Raw genomic sequence first — 16402 nt, forward strand, 5'->3', positions numbered from 1 at the left:
GAGGATTTTTTTAAAATTTATTCTTCTTTGTAATATATATATATATAGATCTGTATACGTAGTTAAAGGAGAGGCTCTCTTTAGATCAGCAGCAAGCAAGACTTACAGGACTGAGTCGTGTGATACAGCAGATAACCGTTAGCTAATGCCCATTTGTGCGCAGAATGTGCGGAGAACGTCCCCCGAGCACCTCCTTTCCTAAGTGTACTGTAAGGCAGTGGGCTTTATCTTGATTATTATTTTATTTTTTTGTAGTGTGAATTATGCCACATGCAAATTAAAGGATCCTGCTTCCAGACGGGCCCTCGGAGCGCTTTACTCAGGAATTCATTTTTGGCCCCTGTCCCCACATACTTTGGAGGAAGCCATTTTGTTGGTTGAACCAATTGACATGGTTGAGCAGCAATTTTTAGTCACTGAACCCTGAGAAACTAAGTTACGTTATTCGTTCTAGCGCTTAGGGTCCCCATATGTCCTACTCTGTCCTCTAATGAAATCAGCAGGAAATATATGAAACAGACCAAAAATAGTCATGTGAATGTGCCCTTGGCCACACTGATGATGCGACCAAAAAACAGTCCCCATACCTATAACTGGGGTCTCTATAATGATTGTTCCCAACCAATGGAAATCTGTTTTATCGGTTGGAACATATTGGAAAATGCCAACTCAAAAGGGGTTTTAGAAGATTTTATAAAAAGGCTATTTTTTTCCCACAAAAAAACAGCGCCACTCTTGTCCATGGGCTGTGACGGGTATTACAGCTGAGCACAATCCATTCGAATGTGAGTTTCAGTACCAGACACAGCCAACTAGTAAGAGTGGCGCTGTTTTTGGACAGAGTAAGGTGGAATTTATGGCCTGGATTTACATTTTAAAGTAACAGGAGCCCGAGCTTGTGTTCTCATGACTATTGGTTAACTACACAAGACGGCTACTTCCATTAACACCCAATTGCCAGAAACCATTTACCCTACTGGAAGGAAATGCTTAACAAAATGTACAACTTAGAGAGTGTAAGAGCCAAACTAGCAGACTTATTTGTGGTTGTAGTTGTTGTTTTTTTTTTCCTTTTCTTGTCTTCTTCAAGAAATCAACAAAGTTTTTAAGCTTCAAGACAAAAAACACAGACACCACTTAAGAAAATAAAATGACAATAACAGCAATGAGCGCCCCCTTCTTGTGGGGCGGATTAATTTTTTTTTCTTATTATTTTGTTTCTTTTTTTTCTTTTCTGGGCTGAGGCCAAGATCTGGGAAGATACGTGGATGAATGTATTGAGAAAAAAAATAAAGTAACTTAGGTAGTTTTCCTTAAGGCCCTTTAAAGAGGCAGCCCCTTTGGCAAATTTTTGGAGGTATTTTTTTTTCATTTTTTTAGTCTTCAAAACTGTATTAAAATTGGTTATTTATTTGAAACAATTTTTAAAAAAAATTCACGTCTGAAATATAAATATTGTGCATTAAATTAAGCAGGACCACTCTAAAGCAAATAAACTAATTTTATACAGCAAAACAAAAAAATTATGTAATCCTATATTCAGGACTGGGTGGCTATATTTAAAATTAAATAAAAAATTAAAAAAAAATTAAATCGTTTTGAAGACTTTCCACTTTTTTTTTTAATAGAAGTAAATCAACTACACCGGTTGATGCCATTTGATCTTAATTTTTCGGGACTGCCTCTTTTAGTTGCCAAGAATAGGAGGACTTTAAGGATCAGCAGCAGATGGTTTTCATTTCTTGCTGGCTTCAAACCGGCCACACATTAAATACATTCATATATGAAAGGTTTTGTGATGAAAGCACATGGTAGATAAATTCACGCCTATAAACAGCCAATGAATAAAACCACCAATATATCACTAACCTACGGACACTCTGAACAGTGAAAAGTTGTGTACAGTAACTTTGTGGAATGTATGTGATTTGGAAGGTCTTCAAATATCTTGAGAATGAACCGGTTCTAAAAAGTATCACTGATCTAGATGATAAAGATACGATGGGAGGTCAATGAGTTCTTCATAGCTCAATGACCTTGGTGAGAGCCTACCTGGATTCATTGCTAAAATTGACCTACATGAGAAGACCATAAATTCCGAAGTCCTGTTATAATAATGCCAGAGAAGACTGCAATGGAAGCCAATGCAGTCTCCTTTGACAGCGCCATGGTTTAATGTGAAGACTTGTGTGGCCCCTTTCTGCTGAAGTAACCCTATTCAATCTCGTCAACTTCTCCAGCATTGAGGGTGGTGGTGGCCAGTTAAAGGAAGAGGTGGATAATGGTTTTGGAGATCTTTTTTTCAGCCTGCCCTTGTATACGTTCACTCAATCTTCAAAAGCTCCACATCAAAAACCAAAGTAGCGTTGGGAGGGATGACTCCTGGGTGTCCGGTGGCTCCGTATGCAACATCTGGTGTGCAGGTCAATTTTGCTCGCTGACCCAAGCTCATCTGGAGAAGAAAGAGCAGAAAGATCAGTCAACGTAACATTTAGTCAATATGGGCGATTCAACTCCCCCCCTTAACATCTCATAAGCTATTTTTGAAAAAGTTTCTTAGACGCTAGTCACCCATGATTCATACACTGCTTATAATAGCAGGAGCCGTCCAGGCTATAATGAAGCGGAGATGAAAATACACATAGGGAGCAGCTATAAAATATTTTATATTACGATATAAAAATAGCAGCATCATTTATATTGGTGCCACATTGGGGACAGGAGGCGTGTAGTCATCTCTAAATATACCCGACAAAGTACCGTCTTCTCACAGCTCAGCAAACACCAAGAATAATCGTGACACATGAAAGCCCAAGTGAACGATGCATTTACGCCCATTTCTAGATAACAGATTATCAATGAATGCAGCTCAGCCTTCCCTGTGTAAGGGCTTATGCACACTGGCACGGGTCACGGACGCTGCTTTCGTATGGACTCCGTGTGTACAGAGATATTCTCCTCTAATGCTTCCTTTTTCCTGTACATACGGAGTCCGATGGAGAATGCCACGAAAATTGAGAGCTCCTTTCTGAATCATCAATGGCATATCCCATGGTGGGGGTTCCAGAGCTTACCCTTCTTTGCCAATGCAAAATGGCCTCCAGCTGCTTTAGCCTCAATGGAGACGTGGCCACACTTGCACACAGTTCTCTCTGTCGACGTATATGGGAGTTAGGGAAAGAGCAGAGGCTGCGTGCTTGGTTCTGCCCGCAACTCCCAATGGAGAGAACTGTGGCCACCAAGGCTGATGCAACTAGCAGATGTGTATCAGAAGGCGGTATAGGGCCTGGCATGGGCCTCTACCTTGTTATGCCCCACAGAGTGAAGTCTACATCAGCTAGGAGCTAGCATAGATTTCCGCTATAATTTATGCCAGTTTCCAGAGTACAAGCCTTGCCCACTTTTTGAGCGGTGTAAACTGGCCAAAAGTTGAAAATTTTGACTTTTTGGCCGTTTGCGACTTTCCTTTCGACAGAAAACTGGTGTAGAATGACTAATGAATTACCACCAATGTTCAGTAAGTGGAGATATACTTTAATTTTGTTTTACTGGGTCATAACCAGCCAGAATATGGTGGTAGTCCATGTCGTATTGACCTTAAAATTTGTCTCCTCTTATGGCTCAATAGCTATGACACATACTGCAAAAAAAACTAAAACCCCTTACAACATCCCGAACAGATGCCAGGATTTCTAAAGGTCATTAGAGGCATCTGGAATAAGACGCTGAGAGGAGAAGTAGGGCACATACTAGACAGCATTACCATGTCAATGGAATAAAACAGTGAGGAGATAATGAGGAAAGCGCCGTCCAGCACGGATAAAGTCACTGGAGATTTAGCAGGAAAAAGGCTATAAAAGAAAAGACTCCATTTACCTCATTTTTGGGCTAGATAGTTCAGGTATAGAGTTTAACTGTATTTCAAAAGGACCATGCAAACCACTGTCTAAAAATATGGCGGTATACTGATGCTGTATAATCGGACAAAAAACTGTGATTGTGGGTATACGGTTTCCTGTATACAGCATCTCACACGGAGCTATATGGCCTTTAATATATGTCCTTTTTGCACACCATATTACAGGCCGAAATGTACATAGTCAGGTGCATGGCATGGAAAACTAGTATTCATTTAAAAAAAACTGAGGCCGTTTGCACCACAGCCCATCGAGTTGATGTTTTTTTTTTTTTTTAAAACTTATTTTTTTTTCTCTAGTCTCTTGTCCATGCGCCGTGTTTGGTATTGCATCTCACCTCCATTTTTGTGAATGCTGCAATACCAGACACAGCCCATAGACGAGTCGTGCTTTTTATGGAAAATAATAACTGAAAATTTCTTTATCCTCCTAGGAGCGCTTTAATTTTAAAAAATAACAATTGAGAGATGAAAAACTATTTTTTGTTATGTGCTGAAATGCAGATGAAGGGGTGGGTTTGTAGGATCTAGCGTACCTGTGCGATGCCGTCATCCCATCCTTTAATCACTTCCTGCCGTCCTAACCGAAATTTAAAAGGCTTGTTTCGGTCTCTGGATGAATCGAACTTCTTCCCGTTTTGCAGCATACCTGAAATGTCATACAATTTAAAAAACAATTTTAATCATATTTGCAAATAGCAAGGACGCCAGTCAGAAAAATGCAAGAGGAATATGATCACACATCTTATAAAAAGACAACAGTGGTAGATGTCCAGACTAGATCAGCACCAACACCTACAGTGTAACAATGCCTCCTATGTACTAACTAGACTATATAACTACTGTAATACTGCCCCCTATGCACAAGAATATCACTACTATAATACTGCCCCATGTATACAAGAATATAACTACTATAATTCTGCTCCCTATGTACAAGAATATAACTACTATAATACTGCCCCCTATATACAAGAATATAACTACTATAATGCTGCATCCTATATACAAGAATATAACTACTATACTACTACTCTCTATATACAAGAATATAACTACTATAATACTGCTCCCTATATACAAGAATATAACTACTATAATACTACCCCTATGTACAAGAATATAACTACTATAATACTGCCCCCTATATACAAGAATATAACTACTATAATACTGCTCCTATATACAAGAATATAACTACTATAATACTGCCCCTATATACAAGAATATAACTACTATAATACTGCTCCTATGTGCAAGAATATTACTACTATAATACAGACCCTATATACAAGAATATAACTACTATTATACTGCCCCGTATGTGCAAGAATATAACTACTATAATACTGCCCCCTATATACAAGAATATAACTACTATAATACTGCCCCTATATACAAGAATATAACTACTATAATACTGCCCCTATATACAAGAATATAACTACTATAATACTGCCTCCTATATACAAGAATATAACTACTATAATACTGCCCCCTATATACAAGAATATAACTACTATAATACTGCTCCTATATACAAGAATATAACTACTATAATACTGCCACCTATGTACAAGAATATAACTACTATAATACTGCCCCCTATATACAAGAATATAACTACTATAATACTACCCCTATATACAAGAATATAACTACTATAATACTGCCTCCTATATACAAGAATATAACTACTATAATACTGCCCCCTATGCACAAGAATATCACTACTATAATACTGCCCCATGTATACAAGAAAATAACTACTATAAGGGCATGGCCCCACGTGGCGGTTTTCCTCCGCAGCTGTCCGCATCAATGCCGCACAGAATCTGCGTTGCAGATTCTGCGGCGGATCTTCCCAAAATGTGCAGTAAATTGATGCGGACTAGCTGCTGCGGACTGCGGTAAAAGTGCTTCCCTTCTCTCTATCAGTGCAGGATAGAGAGAAGGGACAGCACTTTCCCTAGTGAAAGTAAAAGAATTTCATACTTACCGGCCGTTGTCTTGGTGACGCGTCCCTCTTTCGGCATCCAGCCCGACCTCCCTGGATGACGCGGCAGTCCATGTGACCGCTGCAGCCTGTGATTGGCTGCAACCATCACTTAGACTGAAACGTCATCCTGGGAAGCCGGACTGGAGACAGAAGCAGGGAGTTCTCGGTAAGTATGAACTTCTATTTTTTTGACAGGTTGCTGTATATTGGGATCGGTAGTCACTGTCCAGGGTGCAGAAACAGTTACTGCCGATCGCTTAACTCTTTCAGCACCCTGGACAGTGACTATTTACTGACGTCTCCTAGCAACGCTCCCGTAATTACGGGAGCCCCATTGACTTCCTCAGTCTGGCTGTAGACCTAGAAATACATAGGTCCAGTCAGAACGAAGAAATGTCATGTCAAAAAAGCAAGACGCATCCGCAGCACACATAACATGTGCATGACATCTGCGGACTTCATTGCGGAATTTAGAATCTCCTTTGAAGTCAATGGAGAACTTCCGCAATGAGTCCGCAACCAGTCCGCCACTGGTCCGCAACATCCATTGTATGCTGCGGACACCAAATTCCGCACCGCAGCCTATGCTCCGCAGCGGAATTTTCAGCCACGCCTAAACGAAGCCTACTAAAAAGAAGTGGAAGGCAATGGAGAAACGGCTCCGCTGCGGATTAACGCTGCGGAGTGTCTGCAGCGGAATTCAAGAGCAATTCCGCCACGTGGGGCTTTGCCCTAATACTGCCCCCTATGTACAAGAATATAACTACTGTAATACTGCCCCCTATGCACAAGAATATCACTACTATAATACTGTCCCCTATGTACAAGAATATAACTACTATAATACTGCTCCTATATACAAGAATATAACTACTATAATACTGCCCCCTATGTACAAGAATATAACTACTATAATACTGCCCCCTATATACAAGAATATAACCACTATAATACTGCCTCCTATATACAAGAATATAACTACTATAATACTGCTCCTATATACAAGAATATAACTACTATAATATTGCCCCCTATATACAAGAATATAACTACTATAATACTGCCCCCTATATACAAGAATATAACTACTATAATACTGCCCCCTATATACAAGAATATAACTACTATAATACTGCTCCTATATACAAGAATATAACTACTATAATACTGCCCCCTATATACAAGAATATAACTACTATAATACTGCCCCTATGTACAAGAATATAACTACTATAATACTGCTCCTATATACAAGAATATAACTACTATAATATTGCCCCCTATATACAAGAATATAACTACTATAATACTGCCCCTATATACAAGAATATAACTACTATAATACTGCCCCCTATATACAAGAATATAACTACTATAATACTGCTCCTATATACAAGAATATAACTACAATAATACTGCCCCTATGTACAAGAATATAACTACTATAATACTGCTCCTATATACAAGAATATAACTACTATAATTCTGCCCCCTATATACAAGAATATAACTACTATAATACTGCCCCTATGTACAAGAATATAACTACTATAATACTGCCCCTATGTACAAGAATATAACTACTATAATACTGCCTCCTATATACAAGAATATAACTACTATAATACTGCCTCCTTGGCACAAGAATATCACTACTATAATACTACTACCCCCTATGTACAAGTATATAACTACTATAATACTGTCCCCTATATACAAGAATATAACTACTATAATACTGCCCCCTACATACAAGAATATAGCTACTATAATACTGCCTCCTATATACAAGAATATAACTACTATAATACTGCCTCCTTGGCACAAGAATATCACTACTATAATACTACTACCCCCTATGTACAAGTATATAACTACTATAATACTGTCCCCTATATACAAGAATATAACTACTATAATACTGCCCCCTATATACAAGAATATAACTACTATAATACTGCTCCTATGTACAAAAATATAACTACTATAATACTGCCCCTATATACAAGAATATAACTACTATAATATTGCTCCTATATACAAGAATATAACTACTATAATACTGCCCCCTATGTACAAGAATATAACTACTATAATACTGTTCCTATATACAAGAATATCACTACTATAATACTGCCTCCTATATATACAAGAATATAACTACTATAATACTGCCCCTATATACAAGAATATAACTACTATAATACTGCCCCCTATGTGTAAGAAATCAACTACTATAATATTGCCTCTTGTGTACATGAATACAGTACAGTGAAATGTGTTTATGACAATGCAATGGGTGACACATTGTGACAAAGAGGAGTTGTAATGTCAATGATCCCCAAAAGGCGGCGCCATTTTAAACCTTGGAACTTCACAACCTGCAGTTCATCAGGATGCAGAGAATATATTTCCCAGCACCGTTTTCACAGTAGAAGGATTAATCACGTTTCGTTCACTATTAGGTTTACACTGGAAGACATTACAATATCCATCACTGTTTGTGTGTCACATTTTCCATTGCCTCTGGCTCCTATCAACCATTCTCAATGCAGCGGTGGCAGAACACCGCTCCTTCTTTTACTCTAGTTCTATAGTCTGGCAGTCAGTCTGGAGAGGTAAACCAGACAACATCTTCCTGAATAACACAGACAATGAACTTTCCATCCAGGAAGTTCACCAAAACAACCCAGTTACAGTAACAGGCAAATTGTGAGCTCAGCATTTTCTGCGAAGAACTATTACTGATGCTCAATGACCCTGCTCTCTATGTAGGTTTTCTTGTACAGTTATACTGGACCTAATTTTTAGACATATTGAAACATAAGGGTCACTAAGAACACGTACACAAGTCATATATATTTTTCAAATGCCCATAGGCATCAGTAGGGCCTTTGACCCATTGACAAATTAATCTATATGAAGGTGGGAGTATTGAATTTCTGCCAGACACCTCCAGACACTACTTATTTAGTGGGGGAAAAAATAAATCATCTGCCAAGAAAAATGCTTGAAGACCTCTTCCCTTTCCCCAAGAATGGACACCCAAAGGACTTTGACATCTCCATAGATCCAACCAGGGTTTGGGTCTATGGGGATGTGAACCAGGGTTTCTCGAAAACCTGTGGTTCCTTAGAACTTGTTCAGGGGCTCCTCAGAAGACAACAGCAGGAATGATGTACAGTTGTAGTCAGCTTTTTTGATCGCCAAGCTATCCTTCTCTTTTGGGGCAGATGTGACGATTGGCTGAAAAACACCTCCAGCATGTCTTATCTAGAGGGAAAACAACAGGAATCTTCTGGGAAGAGACAATAGACTGCAGTCAGCTAGATGTCTAAGAGCAACTAAAAAATTGTAGCCTTCTTGATGAACCTAACGATATTGGCCAACGATCTCTGGCGTATGGGGGCCTGCCGACTGTCGATGGCAGAGGTTGGGGATAGAATGAACAAGCATGTTGGATTTGATCCTTTGGTCCCACAGGAAATACGCCACAGAGAAGTCTAGCAGTGTCTTGTTACCATCTCCCCATTGAAATAAACATGCAAGATCAGCCAAACATGCATGTTTACAGTGGAGTTGGCAGAAATAGCTGTTGGCCGAGTGAGAGTTTGGCCAACAATGGACGCTTACATTCCTTGATTGCCAGCGGACCCATCCATGTCTATAGGCAACGTAAGAGCTACATCATAGCCAACTCTGATGAAAACAAATAGCAGGCAAGTATTACCCCATAGGTAGTGAGATATAATTTTAAGCCCACAACTAGATATCTGCTTTAACTTACTATTCATATAGGGTGGTGCATCTGGCAACAATTATTCTCCGAGTTATAATAATGTACTAACCAAAAGGACAAATTCTGATCTTCTACATGGTATGAGTAAACCCAACATTTAGCTGATCCATCCACGGTTACCATCTTGAGTCAGTTTCTACCACATGCCCCGGTTATATCATAACTCTTTTGCATGGATATTAAGATGTACTTCACATTTTTATGCTAATATTGATAGAAGATATAAAGCATCCAATGACAAATTGAGCTCTGCTACTCCCGTGTATAGATACATAATGTATATTTGATCTAAGAAATGCCACGCCAATCCTACGTTTCTTACGCAACTCTAACAAACGTATTAATACCTTAAAATCCATACTGCAGCTTCCACATCCACCTCCTGTCCCTGTATTTTAATGTAAAGACCTGGAAACATATTTAAAGAAAAGAAAAACGAACTAGAAATATAGTTTTACCTACAATCACAAGGGTCTGCTCTGACCCCTCTAACGGTCTGACATATTCTATAACAGGTTTCACTCCCTTATATCATACCCTTTTCTTATTCTCCCCTCAACATCACATCAGCCCTCCGGATCCTATTCCCCCTTCTCTCATTCCTAACCTCTTATTTTCTCATCCCAACTCTGACGAGTCTTTTTTGGGGTTGTCTGGTTTAGAAAACCCATTTTCATGCACCCTATTATGGAATTCTGAGTTAAAAGAGGGGGGTCCTCTGTTCAGGATTCTCATCTCTTGGCCAGAGTGAAAAGTGGTTACAAAGAGCGTCTCTTGCTCTGGAGGACCTGTCCTGTCCTGCATTACACAGAAAACCCATTGATATAATTGAGATCTGTGTAATACTTAATTTTCCCTCTGGTGGCACTGCAGAGGAATTGAACACTTACTACCATGTTTCCCACCGATCACATATGATCGCTGGGGAACACTTTGTGAAAAACGTATTGTCAAGAGATCTTTCTCACAAGTAGGAATGTTCCAAAGTGTAGAACCCCTTTGAACTATCCCTATGTACTGGCATCTTCTTGTTCTCAATCAAACCATTTCTTGACCCCCTAACCATCACTAGCTACTGTCCTAGATTACAATTCCCATTCTCATCCAAACAGCTTAAAAAGACAAATTCACTCTGAACTCTCTCAGAGACAATTCCTTATTTGACCAGCTACAATGTGTTTTTGGCTAAATCACTCTCTACTCCTTCAGGTTCTCCCATTAGTCATCCATGGTCTGGATCTCTCAAGGTAGAATATCTTCTCCATTAACTCTATAGACATACGACAAGAATCACTCCTTGGTCCCCCCCTCCTTTCCATTTACACTTATGGCCTTGGCCATCTCATCTATATGGAGACACTATATACACCCAAATCTATCTCTCTACTCCCAATCTAGACACCCTATTATCTTTTGTCCCTAACTATAGCCATATCCTCTTTCATGTCCATCTCTTATCCTGAATCTTTCCATCAGTACAATCTGCTACAACCCCTGAAATATCCTTATCTGTCCTATTATCCTCTTCTACACAAATGTGTTGCCTTGGGGTAACATATGACTTGGCCCACTTCTCACATGTAAGCTTCATATCCACACACACACTCACTCACTCACTCACCCCCTGCCATCTCAGACTCAAAAACATTTTGCGTTGTCTCCGTTCCTTTCTCACATAGGCGACTACCAAAAAGCTAGAATGGGCAATTATAATATCCTGGCTACGTTACTGCAACACCATCTTTTTTTTTCTCTCCTGAGAAGCAGACTTGCACATCTCCAATCTATCCTAAACTATGCTGTTCGATTAGTCTACCTCTTCATTCATTCCTCTAAAACCACCCCCGCTGCCAGTCCCTCCACTGGCCACCTATCAGGGAATCCGATTCAAATTCCTGACCTTAACGTACAAAACCCTACCTAATTCTACTCCGGCATATATTTATTCTCTTATTCCCGATAGCAATTTACGTGCAACCTCCACTCTACCCATGGCAACCTCCTCTTTACCACTCTAATCACCTCCTCACACTCTCGCATATAAGACTTCTCTCATGCTTCCCTTCTTTTCTGGAGCTCTCTCCCTCATTCCATTCTACAAACCACCCAAAGTTCACTGAAAACTCACTTCTCACAAGCGTATAACCTGGCCCTCAACTGGTATTCCAACACTGCCTTCACCGGACCTGTCTAGAGCCGCTTACCCCTTTCCTTGACCTCATGTATCTATTACCTACTCCTTATAGTCTTTAAGCTCATATTGGCAGGGCCCCGACCCAAACCTAATATATTTTTTGGACACTGTTTTAATTTAACTGTAAAACAATGTTGTTTTTGTACATGTTGGCACACGTTTTTCCAGTTTCGTCCTATGTAAGGTGTAACGGTGAGGATATATGAATAATATTGTACACTATATATATATTTGATCAAAAATGTGCATTAAGAACCTCCCTATTCTAAATTGATTTAGCAGTAATGCATATTTATTTATTTTTAGCGGCTTAGGTGACATTGGTGTTCACAGTGTGCTGTTGCCATTTTTTTGTGTGCTGTGTATATATATATATATATATATATAGATATATATATAGATATATAGATATATACATACATACATACATACATACACACACACACATATACACACAAACACATACACACACGCACACACACGCACACACACACACACACACACACACACACAGACACACACACACACACACACAAATGTATTGGGACACACCTTCCAGCGTGGTCCTGTAATAGGACTCCACTGTTGTAACAAGTCAGTTCATGAAATTTCTCCCCTCCTATATATTCCATTATCAACTGTGAGTGGTATTATTGTAAAGTGGAAGCGCTTAGGAACCACAGCAACTCAGCCACGAGGTGCAGACCACGTAAAGTTACAAAGCGGTTTGCCGAGTGCTGAAGCGCATAGTGCATAAAAGTCACCAATGCTCTGCTGACTCAATATCTGCAGAGAACAAACCGCCTCTGACATTAACATCCACACAAACACTGTGCGCCAGGAGCTTTATGGCATGGGGGCTGAGCAGCTGCATGCCAGTCTTACATCATCAAGCACAATGCCAAGCATCGGATGGCGTGGTGTAAAGCCGCCGCCACTGGACTCTGGAGAAGCGGAAACATGTTCTGAGGAGTGACGCTTCTCTATCTGGCAGTCTGATGGACGAGTCTTTGGTTTGGTGAATGCCAGGAGAACGTTGCCTGCCTGATTGTATTGTGCCAAAGTTTGCTGGAGAAGGGATAATAATATAGGGATGTTTTTCAGGGGTCGGCTTAGTCCTTTAGTTCCAATGTAAGTAAATCTTAATGCTTCATCATACCAAAGACATTTTGGACAATTGTAGCTTCTAACTGTGTGGAAACACCTTGGGGTTCGGCCCTTTTCTGTTCCAGCATGACTGTACCCCAATCCACAAGGTCCATAAAGATATGGTTGGATGAGTTTGGTGTGGAAGAACTTGAGTGGCCGTACAGAGTCCTGACCTCAACCCCATCCAACACCTTAGGGATCAACTAAAACGGGGCTTAAGAGCCCGGCCCCCTCCTCCAACATCAGTGTCTGACCTCACAAGTGCTCTTTTGGATGAATGAGAAAATATTCCTACAGACACACTCCAAAATCATGTAGAAAGCCCCCAGAAGAGTGGAAGCTGATTTAGCTGCAGAGGGGAGACCAACTCCATATGAATGCCTATGGATTTAGAATAGGATGTCATAAAAGCTCCTGTATGTGTAATATGTAGGTGTCCCAATACTTATGTCCATATAGTGTATATATATATATATATATATATATACACACAAACACATGTATCCCAGGATCATAAGCAGAACTTGTATTTTTTTCTATTAGCCTCAAAGCTGTTTTTTGTTTTAGAAAACAGCCCTTGATGGATGAGCAATGCGAATCGTTCTTCACGATGGGTAACGGAGTCATCACTTGGACCCATGACTGATACATGACTCTCCTGCAGCTGGCAGCCGAATACAATCAACTAAACAATATCCTGCCCCCGGCTACCCCCCCCCCCCGTCCTTATTGGAAGTGACAGTAAATATCAGATCTGGATTTTGTCCTGCTGCGCTCTGTGCTCAAACAAAAGGTTAGCAAATGTAGGTGTGTATATGAGGAGATGATCAGGAGTTCTTTTAGGGTTGCTGACCTGATTTAAACACGAAAGAAAACGTAAAAATAGTAAATGATGGTTACTGGTTATCCCTGGTAAGAAATATATATATATGGGTGCCTTAATAGGAAGTTGATAAGTATGAAAAAAATAAGCGGCACAAGATAGGACGGTTAAAAATAGTCAAGGAGCGCCCGGGAATGTACAGTCCAGGAATGTTTATCGAGAGAGAGTGTCAGGGCTGACAACTACTCCGGCAACTGTGCTGCGTCTTGTAGCTGATAGGGACCACAGCTGTCTAGGCCGGTGTGATGAGTGAGACTACCAAGACGAGTACTGATATCCCAAGGAAGGGCTCCATCACAAAGGATCGGCCAATCACAGTAAATGAAGATGGTATTACAGTGCCTAATATACTGTAGGCAATTATATAGAAGCAGCGGGGCTATTGATCGTCGGTTCTGGCTTCAAAATGTGTTGCGATTCTAGAATAAGAAGTTTTATACCTGTGCTGGTGAGAAAAAAAAAAAAAGGTAAAAAATGTGCCCTCATAGTGTTTCAGTTTTATGGGCCAGTCCCATATTCAACTGCCCATAGATAACTGCACAGCTAAAGGTCTCGCTTTACAGCACCTTATTGTAATAGTGTGTATAGAGCTTATGTAATCAGTGAGAGTATGGGCACTTTAAAACGGGGCAATTATTGGGCAAACGAGCGTTCACAGAAAGCTCATTCCCAATCATTGCCCCGTGTAAACAGGGCAACGATTAGCCCATGCACAATCAAATGCTCGTTCATCGGTTGATCGTATCGTTTCGGCAGCCTAAAATATTACCGTTGTGCTGGGATGAGCGATCGGAGTAACGAGCGATCGTCCCCATACATAGCTCCTTGTGAAAGGGGCAAACGAGCGTCGATCAACGAGCTGCCTCATTGATCGGCATTCACTGTTACGGCCAAAATGGGCCAGTGTAAAAGGACTTTTAGGGCATGGCCCCATGTGGCGGTTTTCCTCCGCAGCTGTCCGCATCAATGCCACACAGAATCTGCGTTGCAGATTCTGCGGCGGATCTGCCCAAAATGTGCAGTAAATTGATGCGGACTAGCTGCTGCGGACTGCGGTAAAAGTGCTTCCCTTCTCTTTATCAGTGCAGGATAGAGAGAAGGGACAGCACTTTCCCTAGTGAAAGTAAAAGAATTTCATACTTACCGGCCGTTGTCTTGGTGACGCGTCCCTCTTTCGGCATCCAGCCCGACCTCCCTAGATGACGCAGCAGTCCATGTGACTGCTGCAGCCTGTGATTGGCTGCAGCCGTCACTTAGACTGAAACGTCATCCTGGGAAGCCGGACTGGAGACAGAAGCAGGGAGTTCTCGGTAAGTATGAACTTCTATTTTTTTTACAGGTTGCTGTATATTGGGATCGGTAGTCACTGTCCAGGGTGCAGAAACAGTTACTGCTGATCCCTTAACTCTTTCAGCACCCTGGACAGTGACTATTTACTGACGTCTCCTAGCAACTCTCCCGTAATTACGGGAGCCCCATTGACTTCCTCAGTCTGGCTGTAGACCTACAAATACATAGGTCCAGCCAGAATGAAGAAATGTCATGTCAAAAAAGCAAGACGCATCCGCAGCACACATAACATGTGCATGACATCTGCGGACTTCATTGCGGAATTTAGAATCTCCATTGAAGTCAAAGGAGAACTTCCGCAATGAGTCCGCAACCAGTCCGCCACTGGTCCGCAACATCCATTGTATGCTGCGGACACCAAATTCCGCACCGCAGCCTATGCTCCGCAGCGGAATTTTCAGCCACGTCTAAACGAAGCCTACTAAAAAGAAGTGGAAGGCAATGGAGAAACGGGTCCGCTGCGGATTAACGCTGCGGAGTGTCCGCAGCGGAATTCAAGAGCAATTCCGCCACGTGGGGCTTTGCCCTAACTCTCCAATCTTGGAGTAAACAACTCACTTGTCTATCATCCTACTTGAAGTAGGAAATTATCAATGTGAATGGCCTGGTCAGCCATTCTTGAGAAGACTTGTACCATAGGGTCGGATGGTATGGTGTGCCTATGTATGGGCAATTTGACACAGCAATTGTAGGTAAAAAAATATAAAAATACTTTGTTCCATTTGTCTCTGCTAGGCCCAGAAGTGGGCAGATGAAACAGCAGAAGATACAACTTTGATGGGATTCAGCCAAATGAGATTAATTCAGTGGTTCCTTTTGCGCAATTTAATATTGCTGCTCTAAATGTATTGAGGAAATGTGTTTTATAGACACTAACGTAATTGAACAGCACTTAGGATAGCCGGAGAAAACACCATCAACACCAGTAATGGCGCCTTAGACTATTTACGAGATACTCAATGTTGAGGGGAAAAAGAAAGAAAAAAATGATGCAAAACAAGAGATTCTTCAGGAAATAGTTTTTAAAACTTTTTAATACAAATGTTCTAAAGAACATGCACCTTCTTAGCCCCTGAGTCAACTCAATTTCAGCTAATTAATGACAGAAGTAA

The 16402-nt window shown here is 40.6% G+C and overlaps 1 protein-coding gene across 1 annotated transcript in view; it reads right to left on the reverse strand.

Annotated features, from left to right (window-relative positions):
• Window positions 1-16402, reverse strand: part of FKBP1B (FKBP prolyl isomerase 1B) — a 61241-nt gene continuing 44839 nt past the window's right edge. Inside the window, exons 3-4 of the mRNA XM_075860990.1 lie at window positions 4453-4565; window positions 1-2452 (exon numbers count right to left, since the gene is read on the reverse strand). Of these exons, the coding sequence (XP_075717105.1) occupies window positions 2324-2452; window positions 4453-4565 (242 nt within the window). The 3' untranslated portion in view covers window positions 1-2323. The remainder of the gene's footprint in view (window positions 2453-4452; window positions 4566-16402) is intronic.

Source organism: Rhinoderma darwinii, chromosome 4, assembly GCF_050947455.1.
Source record: "Rhinoderma darwinii isolate aRhiDar2 chromosome 4, aRhiDar2.hap1, whole genome shotgun sequence".
In the NCBI taxonomy this organism is placed as follows: domain Eukaryota; kingdom Metazoa; phylum Chordata; class Amphibia; order Anura; family Rhinodermatidae; genus Rhinoderma; species Rhinoderma darwinii.